The 27,598-nt window shown below is 56.5% G+C and overlaps 1 protein-coding gene across 5 annotated transcripts in view; it reads left to right on the plus strand.

The window, feature by feature from the left end:
- Positions 1-27,598, plus strand: part of SH3PXD2A (SH3 and PX domains 2A) — a 231,916-nt gene that overhangs the window by 120,557 nt on the left and 83,761 nt on the right. For all 5 annotated transcript variants that reach the window (XM_004749332.3, XM_004749334.3, XM_013054581.2 and 2 more), the window contains one exon: positions 2,382-2,473. In XM_004749332.3, the coding sequence (XP_004749389.1) occupies positions 2,382-2,473 (92 nt within the window). The remainder of the gene's footprint in view (positions 1-2,381; positions 2,474-27,598) is intronic.

Consider the following 27,598-nt stretch of genomic DNA (forward strand, 5'->3'; position numbering starts at 1 on the left):
TCCTGCATCCTTCCCTGCCCTGCCCTGCCCAGCCCTTCGGTTCTGCCAGGGGCCCTTGCTGCACACAGGCCTCATCTCCGCTCTATCCCCCTCTGTTGTCTCTCTCTCTCTCTTTCTGTAGATCTGTCTCTCCATCTGTCTCTCTCTCTCTTTGTCCCCCCCCCCACACGCCCCATCTTCCTCCTTCTTTCTCCTTCCTCGGTCTTTCTTTTCCCCTTCCCTCTCCCTTTCCTGGGGGAGAAAACAGCACCGGCCATGTAGGTTAGGTGACAACATGGATGCTTTGGGGGTGGGGGGGGGGTCTGTACCCATTCTCCCTTCTGAGCCCAGGGTTTCATTCCTCCCATGAGCACAATAGCCCCAGTGTCTCCGTCATAAACAAAGGCAAGGGTGTCTGCCTCCAGGACAAAATGTCTACCTCCAGCGACAACGTCATCAGACGTGCTCGTGCAAGGGCAGAGGCTGCATCTGACTCACCCCTGTGACCCCCCAGCAGGGCCCCATGTCAGACGCACACACTGAAAAGCCCTCACTGTTTGTCAGATGATTGGGGTCAAGGGGCCCAGGATGGTGCCTGGAACACAGTTGCCCATTAAATGTTCATTTCCCTTCTTTTCTGTTTCCTGGCCTTCGTGGGATTGGATGTGTTAGGGACCCTCAGAAAGCCAGGGGCTCTAGAAAGAACAGCTGTGCATTGCATGATGTTGTCTTACCCGCTGCAGTTGGGCCTTATCTTGCCCAGGTGCAGGTATGACATCAAAAGGGACCATCATGGTGGGATGCCTGGCGCTCAGTGCCACACCTGCACGGTTACCTGACCAGCTCAGAGAAGAATTGAGCAGTTGCTTCCCTGTACCTTAACACTAGACCTCTCTCCTTGCAACCAAAGACCACATGGGCATTTTTTTCTTTTTTGCCCCATTATCATGTCCCACTACTATTAGGTATCGGGCTTTGGCACAACAAAACCCTTCTTCATTCATTCGTTTGAGCAAATACTCGTTGCCTGCCCGCTCTGTGCCAGGCACTCTTCCAGGATCTAGGGACACGCAGGCAACAGAACTGACTCCCAACTGCATGGAGCTTACCTTCGAGCAAGTTCTTTCCCACCCTTGACACAGCCTGCGGGCAGGCCACGTGTCCTCCCTGAGCCTTCACCTCCTTACCAGTAACATAAGGATGAGATCTGCCCTCAAGAGGACCGTTAGGAGGTTCCCAGTGACTCCGGACATGGAGGCCCCCGCACGCTTGGTACAGGGGAGATGCCAGATTGGGTCATGACCCCTGAAGCAGCCCCGGTGAAGGGGGCCCAGCGAGGCACAGGCACATTGACAGGCTTCTGTTCAGCTCCCCCCTGACCTGGAGCCTCCTCACGGGCAGTCCTTTGCAAGTCCCACAGGCCCAAGTTTTCCCTCTCCCTTCTGGCTCTAGCCCAGAGTTCCCTTGGCCCTGGCCCTCAGCCCTGCTTTGGCAGTGGCCTCTCCTGTCTGCACTAAAGAATCATTCCAAGATCTTCTCTGCACATGAAGTGCAGCGGCCAGGAGCAGGGCTTCACCTGGTCTCACGCTGCCCCTGCCTCCATGTTGGGCATGTCAGGGGTCCCAGGTGCCCCAGGCTATGAGGTATGGAGTATGCCCTGGTCTGGTGCACAGCAGGAGCTCTGACCATGCCTGGCAGTCACCCACTACTTTCCAGCAGCAGACTCTCAGGCCTCTCTGGGTGACAAACTCACGGCTGGCCCATGATCCTACCGGGACAGTTACCCCCACACGGTGCCCATCTTCTCCTGTAATTGTGCAGTCCGTATTTAGAGACAGTGACTATCTGGCATGTCTAGAATGTGGCTAGTGGGAGATGAGGCTGGTAGAATAAGACCTTGGGTTGTTGGGCTAAGGATCTTGGACTTCCTCTGTGGCCAGGAGAGAATTCTTTCAGGATTCACACAGAGTGACTAACTCCTGAGGGCCCTAAGACTTGAGGGCTATAAGGATCAACGGGCATTGTTTTTTGCTTTGCTGACTGGTTGTTTAGTTGGCGAACTGGCTGGTTGAATGGTTGGTTGGTTGAATTTTTGGCTGGATGGTTGATAGATTCATTGGGGTTGACCAGTGAGTTATTTTTATTACTTGACTAGTTGGTTAGTAGATTAATTGGCAGGTTGGCTAATGGGTGGGACGGATGGAGAGCTGTTTCATTAGGTAGCTGATTGGTTGATTTGTTGATGGGTTGTCTGGTTGGGGTGCCGGGGGGGGGGGTGGCTGGCCAGTTGGCTGTGTCACCCACGGCACCATCCTTGAGCCTCTGCCATCACTGGCAGCCCAAGGGGACCCTGCTTGGGGTTTTCATCACACCTAATGCCCTTTCTTCCTGTTTTTCCACAGGCACTTGTTCGGCTGCCTCCCCACATTTCACAGTGTGATGAAGTCTTTCGGTTCTTTGAGGCCCGACCAGAGGATGTCAATCCCCCAAAAGAGTAAGTGGTAGTTCAGGCCTCTTCTTTGTGCCTTGAGGTGTGGACGAAAGTGGAGGGCAGCCTGGAGAGGCTCAGGATGTGGGGACACAAGGAAAGGAAGAGATGGGCCAAAGGTATACGGACCATTGTTCTCCAGACTCTTACTGCCTTGACCCCAGGGCTGGCAAGGGAGGGTGTCTGTGCATTTGGGGGTAGGTTTCCCTGCACACTCTTTCTAGCTCCCAGGTTATTGTAAGGAGCAGATGAGGTGAAAGAAAGTCTAACGGTCCCTCTGCTCGTCCAGGGTTGACCGTCATTAGTAGCTGTGTTTACGGAGGAGGAAACTGAGGCTTAGTGAGGTTAGGTGATTGTCCGAAGTCGCATAGCTGGTTGGGTGTGTGACAGGCAGGAGGCTCTAACCCAAATCTTTGATTCCTAGTAGTCCGGTGCTGGCTGGTATTTCCACGTTTGGGAAGAAATGGGGAACCAAGCAGGTGTCTCTTCTCTCTGGAATAAGAATGTTCTGGGTCTGGTGGTCACGAAGATCCACCGGGTCCTGCTGGTTTCTCACCCATACGACCAGGCTCTGCTGTGAGGGCTGCCCTCTCTTGCTCAGAACAGTTCCCTCACCAGACTGGGTTCTCAGTGGAGACAGAACTCTGGTTTCCACCAGGGGCTGATGCACAGAAGAGGGCAGACAGGGAAGGGTATTGGCTGGGGAGAAGGTTGGGGTGCAAGAGATCACATCCCTCAACATCTCTTTCCCCCTAAAATCTCAAAGTACAAGGATGGGTGGCTGAGAGGCAGATGGGGTAGGGACTGCAGGGGGAAGGGAAAGAATTGTTCGAAGGAATGTCCTGGGGCAGGTGGGAAGAGGCCAGAGGCCATCTGGGGATGGGGAGGAAAAGCCTGAAGACAAGGGTGTGTGTTGCGTGGCTCTGAGGGCACCATTCCCGGCACTGAGTGTGTGGTCTGCACATCCGTACATGGCAGTCCAGCTGGGAAGGACCCTTCTCTTTCCACTTGTACTAGAGGACTCAGAGCCTAAAATAGCCCGGGCCCTCGGGGGAGAAAAACCTACCAGCCCAGAGGCTTGCCGTCTCTCTGAGGGCTGCCATGGGCTTAAGAAACGAGCAAATACTACAGACCATCAGAAACTCATCAGGGACGGGTTCACAAGGTAGACTCGTGGAAAGCCACAGAGACTAGGAGGAGTTCACGCCCCAACTCTACTGCTTACTGGCCACACAGCCTCGGGGTGGGTCACTCTGTGGCTTCCCTGAGCTTCATCTCCCTCCTCTGCCACAAAGGGACCAGGATGAGTCCCTGCTCTGGCTCCCTCCAGCAATTATTGGTGAAACTCAGAGGACATGTGGGCTGGGCCAGAGCTTCGTCAACAACAAAACTAGACAGAAAAGCGTGCTCTCGCCAGAGGGAGAAGCATGTCCCTCGCTGCACCTGCTGTGTCAGCTCATGAGAGGGAGACTTGTGTATTCTTATCCCCACATTACAGATGTGGAAACAGGCTCACAGCAGCAGCCTGAACTTGAACCCAGATTTTTCAGGTTCATAGAGAGGCCCATACTCTTTCCACAGCTCCCGCCTGCCCTCCTGGTTTGGGAGGAGTCAGGGGGACGGTGGTCCTGAGCCTCTCTGTGTCCCTCTCTGTCCTCCCCTCTCGGTGCTCCTGCCTTAGCCATCCTCACTCTCCCGGGGCAGAGGAAGGCTCCAAAGACCCCAGCAGAGACCCGGGTCCTTCCGGCTGTGATGGTCTCTCACAGCCTCCCCTTCCTTTTCCACTTCCTTCCATGGGGAGAAAAGAGGTGTCCCTCCCCAGGCGATTGTCATTGAAGTCCCATGTGATCACTTGACCCCCAGAGGGGAAAGGGGTACTGCCGTCAGGTGAAGCAGCCAGTGCATCGCCACGAAGTCACTGACCCTGCCCTTGATCCGTGCCCCTCTGCCCCGTTCTCTGCCCATCAGCTGCGTAAATTGGTCCTGTGTCACCTGCCCACCTGTGCACTCATGGCAATAGGTTAGCCTTCTGCTCCCGTCCAGAAGGCCCTCAGGAATGAGCCAACCAGGCGTAGGGAGACAGTGGTGTATTGGTGAGGCAGTGGGCATGGCTTTGCCCAGCCAGGCTCTAGGATCAAGGTCTGACACTCTGGGCTGTGTCTCTGGTCGTTGGCTCAACTTCTCTGTGTTTCTGTTTTCCCATCCCTAACACATGATAACATGGGACTCGTGGAGTGGTCCAGAGGGCTGACAGGTAACAAGTGCATGAAGACAACCTGGTCAGGGCTACTGGCCGGTAGGTAGTACTCCACAGTCTTGTTCATGGACACTTGTAGAACAGAAAGGAATGTGACCCAGTGCACACTCTCCGCTGCAGGGGAAAGCATTTGCCCCCAAGTCACCATGTCAGGGGGCTTATTGGCCTCTTTCTTAAGGGGCTACCAGCCACCTGGGCTGGCTCACAGCTGGTCTGGCAAGAGATGGCCTGAGACCAGGAAGCCCTCCATCATGAGACAGACCTCAGGCTCCAGAACTAGGGTCAGCTGTGGACAGACAGTTCTGAAGGGCTTCTCTTCCCTGGGCCTGCTCGGCCTCCAGGAGCTGCCAAGAGGGACGCATGTTCCAGACCACAGTGTGCCTGACGTTAGAGCCCAGACCCGTCGGTGACCCAGGCCTGACAGGCTGACGATTCATCAGCCCAGAGCCTGCACCCCCCCCCTCCTCAGAGCCGCTTCAGTACACCTCCCCCTCCATCCTGAAACATAAACACAGGCTCAAGTAACAGTGTATTTTGACTCAGGGGCGACTGTAGAGCGGCTTATCAAATTATCAAAGCCTGTGGATTTAATTGGAATTTTGCAGATAACCCCCTGGCTCTTTCAAGTGTGAGGCGCAGGGGCCCTGCGGGTGTTCACAGGGCCTGGGGCGGGGGCCTGGGTCCCATTTCTGTCTTGCTGGGAAGGCAAGGCTGTGGCAGCCCAGCCTTGATGGGGGAGGCGGACCAGGCCGGAGCTCCCCGGCTTGGATCCCAGGCCGCTGGCTGGCTTCTGTGGGGGAGAGCCCAGCCCTTTTCTGAACTGCTAGCCTCGCTCTCAACCCCGGCCCCACACAGAAAGGATGTCCCTTGAGGACGGACCCTTCAGGTGAGCCTGACCCAGCACAGCCGTGGTGGCGCCCCGTCGTCACGCGGCCCCCCGGGAAGGCAGCTCCTGTTCTCCTGCCTCCCACGACAAGCACACGTGTGGGCCGCTGCTGGGCCGGCGGGAGCCCCGGCATCCGTGCTTCCTTCCCTCCACCCTGCCATCCACGCAGCACACCCGGGGGGCCGGGGGGGTACTCCCTTCAGAGCGTTTCCGGACTCTGACCGCCTCTCACCGTCTCCCCGGCTGCTCCCCTGAGCCACCCTCTCTCCCGTCCTCCTCTGGATTCTGGCCTCCTGACTGGCCTCCCGGCCTCTCCCCACGCTCTCTAGGGTCCATCTTCAACATTTCGGAAGGAAGGGTCATTTAGAGAGATCCGTCAGATCGTGTCGCTCCTCTCCTCAAAGTCCTCCGTGCCCCCCATGTCCCTCAGAGCAGGGCCCCCTTGGCCTGGCCCTCCCTGCCCTCGGACGCCACCCTCTGCCGCTCCCCCGTCGGACTCCTCCCCAGCCACGCTGGCCTGCCGGCTGCTGCCTGCACCTGCCAGCGGTGTTCCTGCCCTGGGGCCTTTGCACTGGTTCTTGCCCTCACTCCTCTCTGAGTGAGCCCCTTGGCCTGTTCCCACACCTCCTTCCAGTCTTTCCTCACAGAGCTGCTCGGCAGGGCAGGCCCCGGCCTTCTGCTAAAATCCACCCAGTGCTTGCCCTCCCCTTCCTGGTTTCGTCCTTCCTCATGGAGAATGAGTCACCACTCCCCCGTGGCCCATTCACTCATGGCGCTGACTCTCGGTCCCTCTCCCTGGGACGTCGGTTCTGGGGGAACAGTAGTGCAGAGTACCCGTACTCTCCGCACTACATCCCGGGCACCCAGAGCAGGTGCTCAGAACGTCTGCCAGAGGAAGGACTGATGGTTCAGCCTTCATTAGAGTCTTACACAGGAGACAGACCGTGACGTGATTCCACAGAGGAGATCGAGGCCCAGACAGCCGCCATAGCTTACCTAGTCAGCCGGCTGGCAAGCAGCAGGGCCAGGATCCAAACCCGGGGCAGCCTGGCTTCAGGCTGACACAACCGACCCCAGCCCTAACCCATCACTTCGCTCAGGCTTCCTAAGTCAGCCCCCTCCTCAAAGCACCCCCTTCTGGTCCTTAGCTGGCCAGGGCACATGGAGACCTGCCTTGGCCCCTTTGACCGTTGTTTTCTTTTTTAAGATTTTATTTATTTGACAGAGAGAGTGAGAGAGCACACAAGCAGGGGGAACAGTGGAGTGAAAGAGGGAGAAGCAGATTTCCCACTGAGCAGGGATCCTGATGCAGGGCTTGATCCCAGGACCCTGGGACCGCAACTCGAGCCGAAGGCGGACGCCCAGCCATCTGAGCCACTCAGGCACCCCAATAGCTGTTTTCTTTTTGAGGATGATGTGTTCTTGGGAAGCCCAGTGGTTGAATAGGAATGTGCACACGTGTGTGTGTGTACACGTGTGTACACATGCACATATGTGTGTGTATGCATGAGTGAGTGTCTTCACGGGGAGCAGAAAGAAAATGAAAGATATTACCTTTATTGGTTACTTTCTCTTTACTCTCTGTATTATCTCATTTAAATCTCAGCCTCTCCCCCGCCACCCCACCACCCAGCTGAAGTCAGCACTGTTGTCCCTATTTAGTCCATAGGGAAACAGAGGCCCTGGTGGTACATGGCTTGCCCCAGGTCACACAGCTGAGAAGCAGGGGAGGCAGGCCTTAGACAGGTCCGCCTGCCTGAGAATAGGGGACACCATCCTGTCAGCTACCACCCCACCCCACCTGCCACACACACACACACACACACACGCACACACACACCCCTTGGGAGAGAACTGAGCATCTCTCCCTCCAGCCCCCAGCACATGGCCCCAGAGTAATGAGGGGTCGGGGGGCAGGGTGGGCAAGACAAGCTAGTGATGATGTTTCTTAGTCTCCTCTCTGGGGATTCTGGGGCAGCTGTGTGGCTGGCTTGGGTAGGGATAGCCTTAGTCACCAAACCCCGAAGGAGGCAGAGAAAGGCACACCCCTGGAGCTCAAGGGAATTCAGTGCAAGACAAATTCTGGGTTAACCCTAACAATCCCCCAAGCCCGGCTTCCACCCCCGCAGTGCCCAAGGTGACCCCTGGCAGGGTCCTGGGGCTACACCTGCCCTTTCTGCCCTCCCGGGCTTTGCTATGTTGGAGCCAACCCCCTACCTCTGGAGGACCGACCCCATACTGAGCTGGGGGTGGCTGGGGATCAGCTGGTCTGGCTTCCACAGGTGCAGGAGGCCCCCTGAGCAGTGGGCACCTGTGCTCTGATTCCCGTGGGGTGTCCGTGATGGCGAAGCGGGGGCTACGGCAGGCCCAGGCTGGCTGGGCAGGACTTTCAGAGGACTCAGCCATGTGACCCAGCAAATGCTTCTTTTCACAAATCTTAATTCTCACCCAACTGAAAGAGTGAACCCAAAAGCTCTCGAGGGGACCTCCATGAGGCCTGTCTTTAGGGTCCTTGGTTGATGCATATTTCTGTTGGAAAGGGTCAAACCTGTAGGGAGAGGTCCAGCCTCATGAGGAAACCTCCCACCCCCAGCAAAGGCCTGTCACCTGCCTGTGCGTCTCTCTGGCCTCCTGGGCCAGCAACCCTGCCCCTATTCTTAGTCTCCTGTCACCACAGTACAGCCAGCTACTGCCAGCCTCCAAACCCGTGCCCTGCTGTCCCCTCCACCTGAAGCAGTGCCCTGCCCACCCCCCGCCCCACCTGCCACAGGACTGAGTCCCACTTTCCAGAAAGCCCCGCCTGTAGGCCACCCCCCAGCTGCCACAGGAGCTGCACTGACTATATCACCTGGGTCTGTTCCTGGGTCTGTGCCACCATAGGAGCCCACATTTCTTGGCCTGGCTCTTGTAAGTGTGGACAGAGCTTCACCAAAGTTGAGGCCGTTTAACAAAATTGTCAGTAAAACTGTCCACAGTCATAGGAGCAAAGTGAAGAAATTCTTGATCCCTCTGGGGTCATTGGTCTGGGTTCCGGGCCAGCTCTGCCTCTTGCTTCTCTGTGCCTCAGTTTCCTTATCTGTAGAGTGGGAATTGCGATGGCGCCCGCGCCCAAGGGTCGTGAGGAGGTTGGCAGTCTGGCACACAGTGAGGTCAGCTGGGCTTGCATCCTCCTCCTCACTGGGGGAGGGAGGGCATGGCCGCGAGATGCTGTCCCTCACGGCCTCGGGGCTGCATTACATCTTTCTTGTGCCTCCCGACTATGGCTGACCCTCGGCTCGCCACCTAAGCCCACGGCAGGGTGAGCACACACACATTTGGACCTCCTGTCAAGGAGGGCGAAACAGAGGCCAGGCTGGGCTGCTGGATTTTTTTTTGTCACATGCTTTGCATCCCACGCGTCCGTCTGCTGGCAGCCTGTAGCCTGTGGCCAGCAGGGCTCACGCCTACACAACAGCACCAGGGGCATGTGGTGGGGCCGCGAGGCGGGCTGAGGGTCTCCTGCCCCCCGCCGCCCCCTCTCAGCTCTAGTCTCGGGCCTGTCTCCTCAGCCTATTTTTTCCCACGGAGCCTGGCAGGATCCTGGTCAAGGTCTTGAACTTGCATGGGAGGAGCAGAGCCTTGCTAAACAGGTTTCTGTCCAGCCCCAAGGCCACAGACCTATCCCCTGGCTCAGACTGGAACAATGGCCCAGTGTTTGGAGGGACCTGGGCTGCAAGGTTGTGGGCCCACGGCCAGATTGGGTCAGAACTGCCCTGGCCTCAGCCTGCCCAGAGCACCAGCTTCTGGCCTGGCAGGATCCCTGCCACCTGCCGTGGGGCGGTCAGGCAGACCCGTGCGAAAGGGAGGCTGTGCCACCAGCAGGCCTGCCCTGCGCAGAGTTCAGGCTTTGGGTCTGGAGTGTGGGCTGATGGAGAGAGCGCTGAGCAGGGGTTCCATGAATGGAGGACAGGGCAAAGCAGAAGCAGGCAGAGGCTCGGGGCTGGTGTAGGATGGGCGTGAAGGCAGACCCAAGAAAAAGCCTCCTCTGGAGGGGCTCCTGGCCTCCCTTCCCAGTTATAACTTGGAAGGGATGGAGGCCATGCCTGCCCCCTCCCCCCAGGGAAAACGGAGGCCGGGAGGACAGAAGGGACTTTGCCAGCCCTGTCTCAGGGGCCCAGACAGGACGGCTCTGAGAATCTGGGAAGGCTTCTCCCAGGGGCACCTGTCCTTAGTCCCAGTTGAATTCCAGGTCAGGCCCGCCCAGGAGGTAGGCTGACTGCTTTGCTCAGTGTTGGACTCCTGAGTTAGAATCCAGACTCCGCTGCTGATGGCAGGTGACCTTGGGGAGGAGCCTGCTCTGTGAGTCACACCTGCCTTTCCTCCCAGGAGTGGAGGAAAATTAAGTGGGATGATGTGTGTGAAGCACACAGTAGCTGCTTCCCTTCTCTCCTCTTCCCTGGGAAGCAAAGGGAAGGTTGTGCCAAAAGCCCTGCAGAGAGGGTCTCCGCAGTGCTCCCCGCCTCAGCGCGTGTCCACTGAGCACCTAGTATGTGTCAGGACCTCATGGACTGATGGACTTAAGGCTCAAGACTGCCAGTAGGTCGAAATTTTTAACAGAGTGAAATTAACTCCAGAGAGGGACGCCTGGGTGGCTCAGTCGTCAGGTGTCTGCCTTCCGCTCAGGTCATGATCCCTGGGTCCTGGAATCAAGCCCTGCATTGGGCTCCCTGCTCAACAGGAAGCCTGCTCTTCCCTCTCCCACTCCCCCCGCTTGTGTTCCCTCTCTCACTGTGTCTCTGTCAAATAAATCAATAAAATCTTTAAAATAAAATAAACGAACTCCAGAGACAACAGTCAGAACACCCAGCTCTGCTTTGGCCTTGAATAAATCACTCCCCACCTCTCCAGATCTGTGAAATCCTCTGCATCTGTGAAAGTGGCCAACAATACCCATGTGGTGGGGGTAATGGAAAAGTTCAAGGGTGCTAATGCCTGTACGTGCCTCGAGAGTGCCTGACCCAGTGCAGCTCATTCCCAGGAACTTCTGTTCTCCTTCCCTTTCTTCCATGAGCCCAGGCCTGCATGCACAGGGCCACTCTGGGAAGGCTGGGGGAACGGAAGTGGTCAGCTCCGCAAGTACTTGCCAGGGTTGGTTACTGATTGGGGGGGGTGGCTGCCCCCCTCTGCCCCCAGGCACCCCGCTGGCTATCGAGAACTCCTGGGCATCTAGCTTCTTGGCCTTCCCCGGGGAACTGATGCCCTGGGAACTGGACTGGAGAGTCCAGTCTGCCCGCCCTGTGCTTTGCTGTGTCCCGATTAGACCCTTGCCTGCAGGCTCTGCCACCAGCCATCTGGCCAGGGATGTGGCCCGCACTGTCCCTCCAGCCTCTCTGCCATTGGCAGCTGCACGAATAGTCTCTTTATACTGACAGGTGAGAGAGCCAGCTGGATGGAGGGACCGTGGGTCCCCCGGGAGCTGTGCACTTGGGACAGCACAGAGTTTCATGCAAGCAGACCGTGCCCACCCCCTGCTCTGGCCCCCTTTAACCTGGGTGGGCAGGTGGGAGCCAGGTGCCCACAGGAAGCTGGTTCCAACCCACTTGAAAGGGGCATGGGCTCTGGGGAACAAGGGTTCCTGAGGCCCCGGCTGTCGTGCTGGGTGGGAAGTACAGGGAGGCCACCTAAGCAGCCCAGCTCAGGGCAAAGGCTGTGTGGGCTGTGGCTACAGAGAAAGATTTATTCCCATTTCCAGGCCTGGCGCCGGGGTTCAGCTCTTGCCAGTGGGATTGGGAAGGTTAAGGGATAAGGATAAGGAAGGGATAAGAAAGGTAGAGGGGTCCCAGTGTGTGTTTCCCTGAAACCTTAGCCCCAGGAGGATGGTTCTGGTACACAGGTGCCCAAGGTGCCCACGGGTCTCTTCCCTTGCTCCCAAGGCCACAGGATGAGCGCCAGCCCCCCGCCCCGAGCCCAGGAGGCCTGCTTTGTAGTTATGTCACATTCAAGGGTGTCTCAGCTCCCCTCCCTTGTAGTTATTACCCCTCCATTGTAACCAGTCCTCTGGTTAGCCACCCCACAGGGAGCCCATGGCAGAGCTAAGCCTCGAACCCAATTCTTCAGCCTCCTAAACTAAGCCTTTCTCTGTTGCCATCCAGGCAGGAGCCATTCGCTCATTCAAGCATGTTTGGTCATCGTCTTGGTGTGAGGCCCAGGACCGTGGAAGTGGACACAGCTCAGCCCTCCCCGTGGGGAAGCTTGTGGTCTGAGGGGAGAGACTGCACGGGCAGGGCCTGGCTTGCCTCTGTGGGAGGCAGCAGAGCACGATAGGGCTCTGGCTAGCACCAGGGCTCCTTCCCCACCTACTCTGTGGCCTAGGAATTATTTAAATGCCAAGACCTCAGTTTTTTCACCTGTAATATGGGCCTTATAATAATAGCTGCCAATTCAGTGGAAATAGGAGAAGTCAAACAAGTGATGATACAAGCGATGGGCTGTCCAGAGCAGGGGGCAAGCCTGGTGAGGTGGTCAGGGAAGCCTCCCTTGAGAGGTGGTATTCAAGCTGGGAGCGAGGTCAGAACCACCCACTGAAGGGGAGTGGGAGACCAGGACAGTCAGGTCAGAAAGAGCCCTTGAGCCTGGGGCAGTTTCAAAGAATTGGAAGAAATTGTGTCTTCCTGGAGACTGAATGTGTTGGCTAGGGCTGGGTCTGAGGCCTCCAGTGTCCAGTGGGTGACCTTGCACAGTCATTAAACCTTTGTATAGTTCAGCATCAGGTGAAGGAGCAAAATCTGGGGTTCTCTAGGGTCCCTCGTGTCTCTGACGTTCTGTGATCTTATCAGCACCCTCTGGCTACTGATATGGTCCAAGCACATAGCAACCGGAATCTGCAGTGGTAGCTGAGGGCTGTGAGGAGGAGACATTCATAGACATGGTTAGATGTGGAATAGACAAGCGTTCTGCAGGTCATATGATCTTCCCTTTCACAAGGCCTGTACATTGGAATTTAGGCACGGCTTAACTTTGGGTGATTTTTAGTGCTTAGGATCTGTGTGTATCTGGCTCCACCTTGTGGAAACCTTGGATATTACAGTTGCCTGTGTTGGGACAAATGCCCATTGGCAGATACTGTCAAATACTGTATTGGGTCCTTGAGCATGATCTTGTTTAACCATCAGTATAATCCTGTGAGATTTATGCCTCCTTTTTGTAGATGAGGAAGCTTAGGCTTATGTTGGTTAAGTTACTTCTCAGCTAGTAAGTGTCAGAGGCTGGATTCAAGCTCTTCCAACTTCAGATATGTGCCCCGCTGACCACGCAGGGGTGTGTGATGGAGAGAAGCACGGGGGCCATGACTAGGGTGTCCAGCTCCAAATTGCCAGATGGGGCCCTTTATCTGACTGTAGGGCAGGATAGTTGAGTCAGGACCCCATGGTTGCTGCGGTCACAGAGGGGGTAGTTGAAAGTACACCTGAGGGCACTTTCCAGATGGGGGGACTCTTAAAGGAAAACCCAGACTTCTTGTCAGCCGACATCCATGAGAAGATACAAGGCTCGGGAGCCCCGGGGCCAGTTCAGGGCGCCCTCCCTGAGACTCCCACTCCTACCCCCAGCCTCCAGAGCTCCCAAGAGGGCTTTCCTGCTGTGGCTCAGACTTCTGACATGCTTCCAGAACCGGGCTCATTCTCTCTTCCTGAAAAGGAAGCCAGGTGGGGCCCAGACTGATACCTGATTTTGGCCTTCCTCGGGCCCCGCTGTGACCCCAGCATCAAACCAAGCCCTTGAGCCCCTCTCACCCCTTCTCTCTCATGTGGCCCACTTCTCATTGAAGGACCCGGAATGAATAGGAATCCCCTTCCCTTTGCCCCACTCCGGGACACATAGCCCAAGGCTCTTGCTACCTGCGGCTAGGCAGATTTTATTTTCAGACAGCCTTATTGAGATAAAATTGACAAACAAAAATCACTTGTTTGAAGTGTACAATTAATCTGCTGATGCTTAGTAAATTTCTAGAGTTGTGTAACCATCACCACAATCCAGTTCTAGAACTCTTCTTTTTAAAAGATTTTATGTATTTATTTGACAGAGTACGAGAGAGTACAAGTAGGATGGAGCAGCAGAGGGAGAGGGAGGAGCAGACTCCCGGCTGAGCAAGGAGGGATATGGGGTTCGATCCCAGGACCCTGGGATCACGACCTGAGCCAAAGGCAGATGCTTAACCAACTGCGCCACTCAGGCGCCCAAGTTTTAGAACTTCTACATAACCCTAAAAAGATCCCAGAGGGAGGTTTTTAATTCTTCCTAAAAAGGAGCCCCTATTATCATCCCTTCCCTCTGCTCCTGGCTGGGAAGAAGCGATGTATGTTCCTGGAGACTGGGTTCTTCCCTCCACCATGTGCTGCTCTGATTTTTAGACCTTCTGGTAGTTCCAGCTGCTTTGGTCCTTGCACAAATTGTTCAGTAGCCCACCAGCAAGGCCGGCTTTGCCTTCTTGGCGCTGCTCTGAGATGGACTGGCCACTGAGTGGGGGCTTCGGGTGGAGGGCCTCGGGTGCCCACCTAGCACTTCATCCCCATCCCCAGGAAGTTCACACACAGTTGGGCCCCACAGGGCATGGGGGGGGCAGTGGGCACAGGCAGTGGACCAGGGGCTAAGCCATAAGGTGCACAACTCTCTACTCAGGCAACCTGCAGGCAGCCCAGGTGTCTGGCAGAAAGCAGTGTGCATGGTTTAGCTCATTTAATTTTTGCATCTATCCATGAGGTGGGCACCGTTATTTCCCCCGATTTCCAGATAAACCCATGAAGGCAAAGGGAGGTCATGTGCCTTGCAAAGCTGATGCATGGCAGAGATGGCGAGAATCCAGCAGTCTGGTGGGAGAGCCTGGTTCGCCCCCTCAGTAAAGTTCTCCACGTGTCTAACACGCTGCCCGGCACGTGCTCGTAATCCATGGGTCCTTATTATTATTACCGTTGCCGTTGTTGAGAGGCTGCTTGGTGCTGAGGGAGGAACCAGAGGCCTGGTTAGCCAGTGCCGCCCATCGCTCACTGCTCGGCATGCAGCCGCATAGTTAGCAGTTTCTGGAGCCATCAAAGCAGCCTCTGCCATTGGGATGCATCTCACTGAGAGGTAGAAGGGGTGGGTTGCTCCCAGCTCCAGCCTTCAGACATCCTCCAGCCCTGCCCAAGGTCAAATCATCAGAGAAACTGGACTAGCACCACGTTGTCTGACTCAGAGTCCAGCGCTCCTTCTGGCCCTCCGAAACTTTCCCAGCTGATTTCCAGAGCATTCCACATGCTGGTGCACAGAAGGGCACCTGGAGGCCAGACGGAGCTGAACCCTCAGGGACACTTGAATCAAAGCCTACCTAATACGCTGGGAGGAGGAGTCAGCAGCTCTGATGGCCGGGGAAGTGGTTGCTGAGCTGTGGTCAGGTCTGATCTAATTACGCAGAAGCCAGCTCCTGATTAGAGAAGGCTATGCTTGCCAAGTCAGAGAATTTAAGGTTAATGGCAGGGTATGTTCTGGTCTCCATTCTGTGCAAGAGAGAGCACCCGTGAGGCTGTCTTACTGCTCAGAGCCTCTGGGAGACCCATGATGCTGCCGGCAGCCACCTTGAGAGCCAGAGGACAGAGGATGTGGGTTACCCCCATGTTGGCATGTCTGGAGAAAGCCCCCGCTATATGTTGGCCATGTGCTAGGTCAGGCAGGCTATGAGGATCTTGGTGGGCAAGTTGGGGGGGTGGGATACTTCATGCCAGAGACAAGGATAGACAGGTGTCTTGGTTTAGAATACCGCAGAAGCGGGTCTGGGGAGGATTAGAATCCAGACAGTTTATTTGGGAGGCGATACCGGGAGATCAGTGGGGTGGGGGCGAGGGGGGTAGTTAGGCAGGGGAGGGAAGGCAGCCAAAAGTAGTGCATGACCAACCAGATGTCCTGCGGGGCTCTGGGCCTCATCCCATAGGGGACTCTGGGGGCTGGCCTGGAGGCCAGCTCAGGATCCTGCCACTGATCTGGCCAGCCCCCCCCACCCCGAAACCCCCTGCAGTCCTGAGCCAGGCTGCCTATAGTCAGGACATCGGTGCCTTCATTCAGCAGACTGTGCCTCCCCCTGGGTGAGGCCTAGGGAGACTGGGCCTGCTTCCTGGGGCCTGCTGTGGAGGGGAGGAGATAGCAAAGATATCGTAGTAACGTCTGAGTTACGAAGGAGAAGAGGGGGCCCGGCCAGGCCAGGTTCTGGGGGTGTCAGAAGTGGCATTAGGAGGTGAGGACGGGAAGGAGAGAAAGTCAGAGGGAGGCAGAGCCTGGGACAGCCTAAAGCCATCGTCACTGTTTCCAGAATTCATGGCAACTCTGCTGAGAAAAACAGGCCCTCTGGAGACTGTCAGTCCTGCCCTTGAATGAGGTCGGGCTCTCCTCCAGCTACAGACCCCGCTGTGCGCCTGCTGGTGGCTCCGTTCCGCAGCATGACCTCCAAGGAGCCGCCCGGGGAGACTCGTCAGCCAGGGCGCTCTGAGCAGGTGGTCAGGGACCCTGCACCACATGTCACAGCCAGGGTCTCCTTTCTCACACGAGAGCTGAAGTTGTAGCCTCCCCAAGAAAGTGTCTACAACTTGGTGGTGTTTCGGTATTTCCAACTGCAAGTCTTTGCCTCCATCTTACCTTTTCCCCACCTACTCCTAATTTAGCTTCTCTGGATTTTACAGGTGTAAAACCAGCCACAAGGTGGTAAAAGATTGGAGTACTAGACATAGCTTGAGCTCCCTAGCTCTGTTACTTTGGGGAAGTTACTTGCCCTCTCTGATCCTCCATTTCTCTTCTATCATGGAGGAGATAAGAGAATCTACAAAGGACTGTGGTGAGGATGAAATGAGCTCAAGGGCTTAGTTTGGTAACTGGTCTAATGTAAATGCTCGAAGAAGTGCTATTCTTGTCAATTACAGTATGACAATAATAATAATAATGGCAATAATAGCAGTGTATCCCCCCACCACATCTTTGGGAAAGAAGGGCTCAGTCAGTGTGGGGGGGCTATTCAGTGGTGACGCCCACTGAGGACTGACCCACCCCATGCTCTCGGTTTCAAGGACCCAGGCCGCCTCCAGGGCCACAGAGGACTTCTTGGCAGCAGAAGCTCAGGGGTCATTACACAGCAGAGGACAAAGGTGGTGGCCCGGGGCTGGCCCACTGGGATCTATAATTTGTGACCTGGAGAGCAGTGAATTCACCGGTTGGAGCCCAGCCCACGCAGAGGAGGGGGAGAGCACGTGCAGGGCTGGTGGGAGGGCTGGAGCAGGAAGCTGGTACCCAGGGCTCCGGGCTTGCCCCTCCCACGGCGTGTGGCCTGCAGGCCTGTCTGGGGCCGGGAGCTGGAGGCCTCCCTGCAGAAGTTAAGAGGGGCCCAGTCTTTGATCTTTTCAGTCAGGGAAACCAAGGCACAGAGAAAGTGCCATCCCCCTGGTCTTGCTCTGGTTCAGAGACAGTTGAACCTGTAACCCAGGTTGTGGGACCATGCCGCCACCCCCCCCAACTCCAGGGGTGGCTGGTTTGGTAACTTTCGAGACTCCTGGGTCAGCCCCCTCTCTCACATGCCACTCAGGGAGGTAGTAGTCGAGGAAGTGCCCTTGGGAAGCCCTCAGGTGGCCATGTGCCCAGGTTGGCCCGGAGTGTCCCATGTTCCCTGAGCCCAGAGCCCTTTGTCCTGAATTCCCAGCGCCTGCTGCCCGGAGTGTAGTTGCCGCCTGCCCCTTCGTGGAGAAGCATCACTTGTCCAGCTGTGGGGGACACACGCTTGGCTGTCACCCCTGCCACCTCTAGTCCGTGAGGGCCCAGGCCCCAGGATGCCTGGTAGAAGCTGGCCTTGGCAAAGTGGCTTTACTCTCTCCTCTGAAGCCTGGATCTCTTCATCTGTAAACAGGCACCCTGAGCCTTGTGGCCCACCCACCTAGGGCCAGCCAGGCCCATCTCCCCACATCCTTCCCAAGCTGCTGCTCCCCCAGCGCGAGCCACTGGGCCTGCGACGGGCTCTGTGACAGGGGCATGGGGCCAGCAGGCGGTGGGGGGCGGGGTGTGTCTCAGACATTCTGGTCTTTATCCAGCCTGCTGTGCACCAAGTACTCCACCGCCGTCGACTTGTCTTGACCTCCAGCTGTCCAGTTGGGTGGGTGCTCTGGGGCTCTTCCCTGTGCAGAGCAGACACGAAGACAGAGAGCCTCCCAGTCACCCGGCAGTGCTGGGATGTGAAGCCAGGCAGCTGCACGCAGCGCGTCTCCCCCGCGAGCCGCCTTCCGCGCAGTGGTCGAGTCCGCACTCTCCGGCGTGCTGGGCAGCGCACTGTGGCTACTTCAGTTAAATTTGTATTAAGTCAGTTCTTGCATCGCGTGAGCCGCATCTCCAGCACTCGACAGAGTGGTGGTGACTGCCTTGCGGGCCAGTGCAGGAGGAGGCCACTTCTGTTGGGGGTCGCCATTCTACGGCGCAGCATGAGGTGGGGCACCGCTAGGTGCTGGCGACAGAAATGGGACAAGCAGTGCCATCGGGGGTCAGCTGAGCGGGAATGTGAAACACTGGAGAGGGGACGACGGCGTGTGAGGAGGCCACAAGCCCAAACAGCTCACTATGTGGCTCCAGGTAGGCACGTTTCTTGACCTGTCAGTGCCTCCGCAGTAAAGCAGGTCTAAAGCACCTGCCTCGGAGAGGGAGACGAGGTCAGGGAGGTGTTCAGGGGCGGGGCCCGCCTGCGGCTCGGCACCTGCGCATGTGTGATGTGAAGTTTGAGGAAGTCTGGGAGAGCAGGGTTCTCTCGTAAGGGGCCACCACGTGAGCCCCCGGAGGCGAGGCCCTCCTGGCTGGTGCCGGGAGAAGCCTGGGGCCCCGCTTCAAGCCTTCTTTCCCACGGACGCTGAGGCAGGGATCAGCACAGCTGGGCCTTGGACAGGCTCCTGGGCGTCTGTGGGAAGCAGAGAGCTCTTGGCCCAGCTCAAAGTTAGGCCGGGGCTGGGGAGCAAGCGGTCTTATAGCCAGGGGGTGACCCGGAGGACTGCTCAGCAGGGCGGCCCCGGCGTGTGTCACAAACCCACACCCACATCAGAAACACTTCTGCAGAAGGGGCCTCTGGAGTGTGGAGAGCAAAGCCGTCTTCTGTTTCCCCCGAAAAATGCCCATACCGCGGGCTACTCGGGGAAAAGCAGAACCAGATGGAAACCGGCCTCTCCATTGCGGAGCTGATGCTTCCACCTTCTAGGGGAAACCCTTTTGTTACACGCATCCCTGCTGGGTTTCTGCCACCGAGTTTCTTCTAAAATTTAAGCTGTGTGCCTTCCCTTGAGCCCACCCCTGGCCACAGGTCCTGCCCCCCACCCCCGCCCCAGGCAAACAGCATCCACGAGCTCCCCTCACCCTCTGCTCCTAGCACACACACAAGCACTCGCCAGTGTGCACATATACACACGCGCGCGCACACACGCACACACGTATGCTCCCCTATCTGTTCCTGCCCTGTACCTTTGCTCAACCTCACTCCTAGCGTCCAAACCTCCTTCCTGCCTCTGCTCTTTCTCTGTTCATCTTTCAAGGGTGGCTCTAGAGCGCCCTCTTCTGGACATCCCTTCCCAATTGCCGGGGACCACTCTGACCTCCTGTTCCCAGGAAATTCCTACACAACAAATCCTTTTGACCCGGATGGCAGATCACAAAGTGACTGTATGTTGTCCTCCCCTGCGTGTTTGTCTTGTCGCTGCCAACTAGACGGTGTGCTCTGTGAGGCCCAAACGGGTTTTCCTCGCCACCCTTCTGCTCAGACACAAGGTCGGGTTGGGCCTCCGCCACCCCTCAGTTAAGACATGGGCTGGGGGGGGGGGGGTAGACAGACAGACAGATGTGCTTGAAGAGAGACCGGGAAGGCCTGCAAACATAGAAGACCCCGTCTGCCCTTCTGCCCAGGAACTTTGCAATTGAACCCCAGCACAGCGCTTGTCACTGCCCCTTCCATGGCTTCCCAGGTCTGGCCTGCTGTCCCCAGAAGTCCGGGGTTACCCATGGCCAGGCAGCCTGTGGGAGGCTCAGATTCTGTGGCCAGTGGGCTCAGTGGCCTCATGTCCCCTCCAGGAAGGCAGCTCTGTGCCTGCGCCGCAGCCTCCCCGTCCTTCACAGGCTGCTTGTCAGTCACCATCGAGATGGGACTTCTTGGCACACACACAAGTGGAGACCCACTGGCCCATTGTTTTCAGGGCCCTGAGCTGGCCCCCTGGGCCATAAGTCCATAGGGCCAGATTCTTATGAAGTCCATACCCACGAGGACAGGCCAGCCAGGCACCCCAATATCCTGGCCGCCATCCACACTCAGTCGAGCCCCTGCTGTGAAGACAGACTCTGCCAGCCTTCTCACCACATGCCAGTTCTAAGAGCTTTGCACATGACCTCAGGTCATCCCCCCAACAAAGATAGGATATTTGTGTCTCCCCTGGACCACTGAAGGTGCAAAGAGGTTAAGTGACTTGCCTGTGGCACAAAGTGGCAAGTGGCTGAACCACACTCCATCCCACCCACTCTCTGAACCCTCTGCTCTGAGGCCTGGATGCAGTGGAGCTGTCCCCGGGCTGGCAGCGCACTTGGGGCCTTTGCCCAGCATGGTTAGTCCAGTCAGAGAGGACAGACAGACAGCGCTTTGTCTTTCCGCTGTGGATGTGGCAGCTGCTGAGATGCTCTGAGATGTTGGGCAGATAAGCACAAGGCCTGGGAGGTTTCTGGGGTGTGCCACAGCCCTGGCCTGGGCCTCCCTGGCATTCAGCTTGGGGGGGGGGGTAGTGCGGCGTGCGAGACCCTTTCCCTCCCGAGGAATTCAGCTTTTTTGCCCAGGGCAGGAATTCCGGCCTCTCTGGACTGTCCACATGGCCACAATGGGGCCCATTCTCAGGACCCTGGAAAACACATCCTGTGGAGAAAGGACGGATTCTTGTTGGACACAAGGGCCCTCAGTACCACAGTTTACATCAGGGCACAAATGGGGGCAAAGAACAGCATTCATGCCCCCTCTGTCTGTCTTCCCTGGAGGTCGCTGCCCTGCAGGACCGTTCCTTGCAAAGGCTCTGAAAAGGCTGAGCAGAGACCCAGCTAGGGGCTGAGTGGGGCTGGAAAATCCCCCAGCCTGCCTCCGACCTCAGCTGACCTGAAGCCCCTTTGCCCAGACCCTCCTCTCTCAGCATCTGGTCCAACTGGGTCGGCTTCACAGAGAATCAGTAGGTTGCAAGGGCCCCGGGGAGAACCCTCACGCGAGGGCTGGGGAGACAAGCCACAAGTGTTCATTTGCCAGTGTTTTTAAAGACTTTTTCTGCCGGAGTAACAAATTTCCCATCATAACCCAACACAGACAAGTTAACAGGTGGACACCTAAAACAGGTTTCACAAGACAATACTGATCTTTCCATGACTGACACCATCGTTTTGTCTATCTTTTTAAAAGATCTTATTTATTTGACACAGAGAGAGAGATCACAAGTAGGCAGAGAGGCAGACGGGTGGGGGGGTAGGGAAACAGGTTCCCCACTGAGCAGAGAGACTGATGCGGGGCTCGATCCCAAGACCCTGGGAATCATGACCTGAGCCGAAGACAGAGGCTTTAACCCACTGAGCCACCCAGGTGCCCCTTGTCTATCTCTTTAAAATGCTTATTGGGACATACTAAGATGGTTTCAGAACTCACTAAGGGGTCAGAGCCTGTCATTTGAAAGGCATTAGTTTGCTATTGTTATTTCTTTTTTTAAAATTTACATATAATGTATTATTTGTTTCAGGGGTACAGATCTGTGATTCATCAGTCTTATACAACATGCAGCCCTCACCACAACACATACCCTCCCCAGTGTCCATCACTCAAGTACCCCATCCCCGCAAAACCCTCTTCCCTCCAGCAACCCTCAGTTTGTTTTTTTCCTGAGAATAAGAGTCTCTCATGGTTTGTCTCCCTCTCTGATTTTGTCTTGTTTCATTTTTTCCTCTTTCCCTATGATCCTCTGCCTTGTTTCCCAAATTCCTCATATCAGGGAGATCATATAATTGTCTTTCTCTGATTGACTTACTTCGCTTAGCATAATACCCTCTAGTTCCATCCACATCATTGCAAAGGCAAGATTTCTCTTTTTTGATGGCTGCATAATATTCCTCTGTGTGTGTGTGTGTGTGTGTGTGTGTGTGTGTGTACACACCGTATCTTCTTTATCTATTCATCTGTTGATGGACATCTAGGTTCTTTCAATAGTTTGGCTATCGCGGACATTGCTGCTGTAAACATTGGGGTGCACATGCCCCTTTGGATCACTACATTTGTATCTGCTGGGTCATAGGGTAGCTCTATTTTCAACTTTTTGAGGAACCTCCATGATGTTTTCCAGAGTGGCTGCAGGAGCTTGCGTTCCCCTCGACAGTACAGGAGGGCTCCCTAAAAAGGGTTAGTTTAAAGCAGCTTGCCCTGCTGCACCAGCCACTGGGGCAGAGCTGGGCCCAGAACTGGGGTCTGTTGATGTCAGGGCCAGACTTGGCACCAGCGCTCTCCCATCCTGCTCCACCACCACCTGCCTCGCTTCTTAACAAAAATCTTCCTCCAGTGACACTCTGACCACATCCTCCCTGACTCTGAAATCTTCTGGATTTCACGGAGGGACATTGACACCCCCCTCCGCCCCTTCCCCCACCCCCACCAGCCTGGCCTTTCCCTGCCTGTCCATCTGCTTACCCACCCTCCCCGGTTTGACTCCCATTTGGAGCTGCTTATTCCCGATTCTAGAACTTTCCACCCTCTACTCTCTGCATGGATCCAAATACCCCTGATCCTTCAAGTATCAGCTCAAAGCCCACTGCTCCTGGAAGCCTGTCTTAGATGTTCTGCAGCCCCAGATCTTTTTTTCTGCACTTGGAATGTAACCACTCCTATGCTTCTTGGAATGTCTCAGAATGTTAGGTTTCTCACTGTGCTGGTTAGTTGTGTTCCCCCAACTTCGCCCTAAACTCACAGGCCGGAGCAGGTCCTGTTTCTCCTGTACCTGCCCAGGCCTTCACAAGCAGCCTACAGCAGGAGCTGGAAACAGGCTTAGTGGTGGATAAGGGCAGTCAAGGTCATTGTTACACATCTCAAGGGTTCTGTGTCATTGTCCTGGCCACGGCTGCGTACCCTCACTCCAGACCCCGTAGTCCAGGCCCCACCCAGGTCCCCTGAGACCCCTGGGCTCTCAAGGTCACCCAGAGCCAGCCATCTGGCCAGCCAGCAGGCCTCTCAAGCAGTTCCAAGCGGCAGCAGGCCCTGCAGACAGGCGTCCTGGGCTGAGCGGCCAATGTCAGCCAGCAGACAGGAGGGTGAGAACATCAGGCTTGAAGTTCCTGCGTGCACATCCTTCTTGCCAGGGCACTCTCTAATGGGAGCAAGAATGGGAGGGAGAGGTGGTGGCAGGCAGCAGAGGACTCAGTTCCACCTGGCAGGGACTCGGCGTCCTTCCGCAGAGCTGGCCTGGCCAGACCCTCAGCGGCTCTCCCAGGCTTTACCTCCCATCCCAGGACCCTGACGGGCAAGGCGGCTGCCTCCTTTCCCCCAGCAAGAGCCTCCCCCTGCTGCTCAAGCATCCCCTTCTTTTCGCCCGCTCCCCAGTGGCCTCAGCGTGGAGAGTATCCCACCGAAGAATGTCACTGCAGCTTGGGGAGGCTGGGCAAACTTCAGAAAGCCTCAGGAGCTCAGTCTTCCTATTCATAAAATGGGTTCCCACCACCCCTGCCTATTTCAGGGCACTGATGGTCCCTTGCATGCTGGGAACACTCAGGGGAGGGCAGGAGTGGAAGGCTTGTGCAAAGACAGGTGACCAGCAGGTAGGAATTGTTAAATGCCTCCACTGCTCCCTGCTTCGGCCTCATGCCCTTTGCTGTCTCCAGCCCAGCCTGTTCACTAGAAGGTTGTCGGAGGAAGCAGCAGACCTTACCAAGAGAAATTAAAGTCAGGGAAAAGGGGGGAAAATGAAGCTTGACTGCCCCCCTTCAGCCATAGCATGAAAATGCAGGACCTTTATGCCTTGTGGCTTGGGGCTCAGGGAGTAGGCCACCCTGGAAGGTTAAAGTCACCTGATAAGTGAGCCCAGGCATGCCGATTCCTAGGGGTCAGTGTCTCCCTGAAGATACGACTGTGGCCAGATGGGCCCTGTTCAGATGTTCAGTGCATGGGGAACGGGGTCTCTCTGGGGGTGGAGGGGCATGCTCGGCAGAGAGTAGTGCTTGTTTTGTGTCCGTGAAAGCCCAAAACTCTGCAAACGGGGTTGGAGTAGCCCCTGCTGGGTACTATGCTGCCAGCATCAAGGTGAGGTCCAAGTTCAAACAAGCCTTAGTCAATTGGGTAGCAACTGAGGTGGGGTCAGTTCCAGATATGAAAGACAGATAACGAAGACAATTTATATGGCATTTTCTGGGCCGGGGCACTATCCTAAGCCCTTTTATGCACACTGTACGTTTCATCTTCCCTGAATCTTAAGGTACTGTTATTATCCCCATTCTACAGATAGAGAAACAGAGGCTCAAGATGGCCAACCAGTTAGCACGTAGCAGAGGGTTGAACTGGGCTCTCTCTGCTTCTGGAACCTGTCCCTGCTCCTAGAAGCAGGGCCAGGAGATGAACTGTTTATATCCTGAGATTGTGGGGGAGGGGGCAGGAGAGGCTTCCGGAGGCCCTGTTGAGATGAGGGAGGGGTATGGTGCTGTGCTGGAGGAACTCCGCACCTCTCTCCCCAACCAGGCCAGACCCATGGATCAGTCTGCTAGAATGGCCTGGTCACTGTACCTGGGGTCTTAGTCATCCTCAGTACCAGCTGAGGAGAAGGCTGATGGAACCGAGTCAGGATACAGCCTGGAAGCCTTTGCAATGACATTAGCTTCTGGCGGCCCTGGAGGGAGACGGGCCTTCCCCTCCCCTTCTGCTTCCTGTGGCTCCCTGGCATAGAGTGATTCAGCAGCAAGTTGGGAGGGAGCTAGACTGGGACGTGCCTGGGTAGAATCTTGGGCAGGGTGGGGGCAGTCAGCACCAGCTGGGGGCAAGAATGGGAGCCTGGGGTAGAGGGCGTGCCAGGGGCAGGTGGCGTGTGGGAAGAGATCTTGAATTGCTAGGGTGCTGAACCCCAGTAGAGGGGCCTGCAGTCCCGCCCAGGGCAGCTGGAGGTGGGCACCCCCTGCCTTCCCTCACCATGCCTGATATGTGAGGGATCAGGGAGTGCCTAGCATACTCAGTGGCTGAAAACACAAAACGCCTTTGCTCAAAAGTGCCCAACCAGAAACCTGCAAGAGGTTTCCTATGAGGGCCATGCCTGCTTGGGCTGGAGGCCAGGTGCCCTGTGACGGATTCCTGTACCGGCCTCTCCCACCAGTCAGTCACAGCCCGGCCACCCCCACTGCCAGGGAGCCTCCCCTCCATTGACCCAGGTGCTTCTCAGACCCCCACAGACCTGCCGTTCCCCTCTCTTCCTTGCACCCATAGCTCCAGGGTGGCCGTGTTGGAGGATCTGAGCACCGGAGGAAGGCCTGGGTTCTCGTTGCCCAATCCCAGCCTCACCCCCTGCTCATCGTATGACCTTGAACAAGTTGTCAGCTTCTCTAAGCTTTGCCCACCTCACCTCCTAACGTGGGGTCCAGGTGGGAGGGGCTTATACTTGGGTTAAAGGAAGGGCTGGCCAGGGGATCTGTCTGGAAGATTCTCTGGCACTGCAAGCACATCATTCTTACTAAGCAGAAAAGTTTCTTAGCGGTGGCTTGGGTCCTGATGGGGACAATGGTATAGTGCTGCCCGGTACCACTCCTGCCTGTAGTGAAGGGGAGTTCTCAGCTAACACTTGTCAGAGATGCAGACAGTGTGGTTGGGGTGGGGGTGGGGCTAGAGGGTCTCCACATCTGAATTTGTAACCAGCTCCTCAGATGAGCATGTTAAATAACCGAGCTGACTATTGCTGACCTGGGCACAGCACAGAGGAATTATGTCCCTCTCCCCCTTCCAGTCCTCAGTGTGCCCCCCTGTCACCCGATAATGACCTGCCTGTCTCCCTTCTTGGTGCTGTTGACAAGCTGAAAGCGAATCCTGGGGAGCCCACAGCTGCACAAACGAGAGAGGAGGAAGGTGGCTATGGCACTGAGAGGAAGCCATCCCCGCCAGGACCATGGGCAGCCCGTGGATGGTCAGCGGGGCCCTTGTGGTCCCAGGCCCCTGAGGGCTTCTCCTGCAGGGACAGCAGGAACACAGCTCCTTTCCCAGGCCTCCCTCACTCTGCAAAAAAGCCTGAGAATCAATTCCTCCCCAGGAGTGGCAAGCTGGCTGGGCAGGACATAGCCACCACTTAACACTCTCCTCTCCACGGAGAATTCTCCCCACAGCTGAGCTCCAGGCACTCCAAGAAAGTCTGTCCTGCTCTTCCCTTCCGTCCTAGGGACACGAGCTTGCCTGCCCTGCCAGGTCAGGCTTGGGGGGCAGATGGGAACTCCCCACCTTCCTAACTCCTTCCGGAGGCAGCAGGTTTACCAGGTCCGCCTCCAGCCCATGGACCCTGCCTTTTCCGTTCTTGCAGGCAGGTGTATACTCCACTGCTCCTTCCCAAGCTGGATGGTCTTGGGCAGTGGCTCACCCTCTGTTTTTTCATCTGTAAAATGGGAGTGATAGGACCTTCCTCTTAGTGTGGATGTGAGGACTGAAAGGAGCATGGAGTACTAGGGAGTTCTCAAACTAAGATGGGCAGGTAGGGGGTAGGTATCAGAAATGCAGGTTCCTGGGCATCAGCCCGTTTCTGAATCACTGGGGGTCTGAGCCCAAACTTTAGAAAACTCAGGAGCCTAGGAGAGGCGGAACCCCTCACCCTGGGCTGTGCAAGCAAATCGCTTTGGTGCTTAACTCCCCAAAAGCTCAGGCTACTCCCCAGACCTCCAGAATCAAGGAGTCTGCACGAGTTTAACGGCCTTTCTTCTCCCACGAAATCACTTCTTTCCAGCTGGCAGACCTAGCTGGCCAGTTCGCTTACACCAAAGTCCGGCAATTGCCATTTTCTTTGATCCCCCCAGGGAAAATAAAGGCATTTCCTCTAGTCTCCAGATAGATCTCCAGCCAGCCTCTCCTGAGCACTCAAGGAACCTTAAGCATTTCAGACGCCTGTGACGTTCCCCGAAGGATTCGCGAATGGCAGCGGTGGTGGGAGGGGCCAAAGGCAGGAATAAGGGCGGGGTTTGGGAAGTAGCCTGATCCGGAGCCTGAGTTAATTCCTTGCTGGAGGGCCGCGCAAGCCGCAGCTGGTTTTAGTCCAGGGCAGCCTAAAGGAGGCTCGGAGGTGTTGAATTATTGCCATTGAAGAGATTTGAACCCAGTTCTCCCTCAAAAGCTCAAGCTCCATTCTTACTATTCCTAGCCTCACAGTTACCCTCGCATTGTGCCATGCCCTCCCTCAGGGCTTGCTGAACCTCCAGTTTCCCAGCCCGAGCCTTTAAGGTGAAAGCCACATCTGTTCAGTATTCAGCCTGCAGTCTGTAAATCTCCACACCTACACCAGGCCCAGGGGAAGTAATAGGAGGAGTCAAGCCACAGTGTGACCTCAGAGAGCTTTGGGTCCAGGGCAGGGGCAGACTTTCATCAAAGGGTCACACAAATCTAATTATGCAGAGGAGAGGAGGAGATGGGGAGGATGTTGGGGAAGACACGCTGAGGAGGTGACACTTCAGTCGTGACTGGAAGTCTGAGTGGGCATGAGGAAGCGGTGCAAAGAATTGGGAGGGGAAGCGCTGCAGGGGAGGGACGCGGGCGCCCCGGGCCTTAGTTTCCCTGTTTACAAAGTGTGAGAACCTGCCCCGCGCTGCCCCACCCGCTGAGGACCGGAACGGTGTGTCCCCCCACCCTAGATCCTCTCATCGGGCCGGCCGGGGGCGGGGCGGGGTCAGGGGTGCGGGCGGGCGGGGCGGGGCGGGGCCCGCGGCTCGCGCCCGGGGTTGGGCTGGCGGGGGGACCCGCGGGCAGGCGCGG

Source organism: Mustela putorius, unplaced genomic scaffold (assembly GCF_011764305.1).
Source record: "Mustela putorius furo isolate JIRA1106 unplaced genomic scaffold, ASM1176430v1.1 tig00003909_pilon_pilon_pilon, whole genome shotgun sequence".
Classification (NCBI taxonomy): Eukaryota; Metazoa; Chordata; class Mammalia; order Carnivora; family Mustelidae; genus Mustela; species Mustela putorius.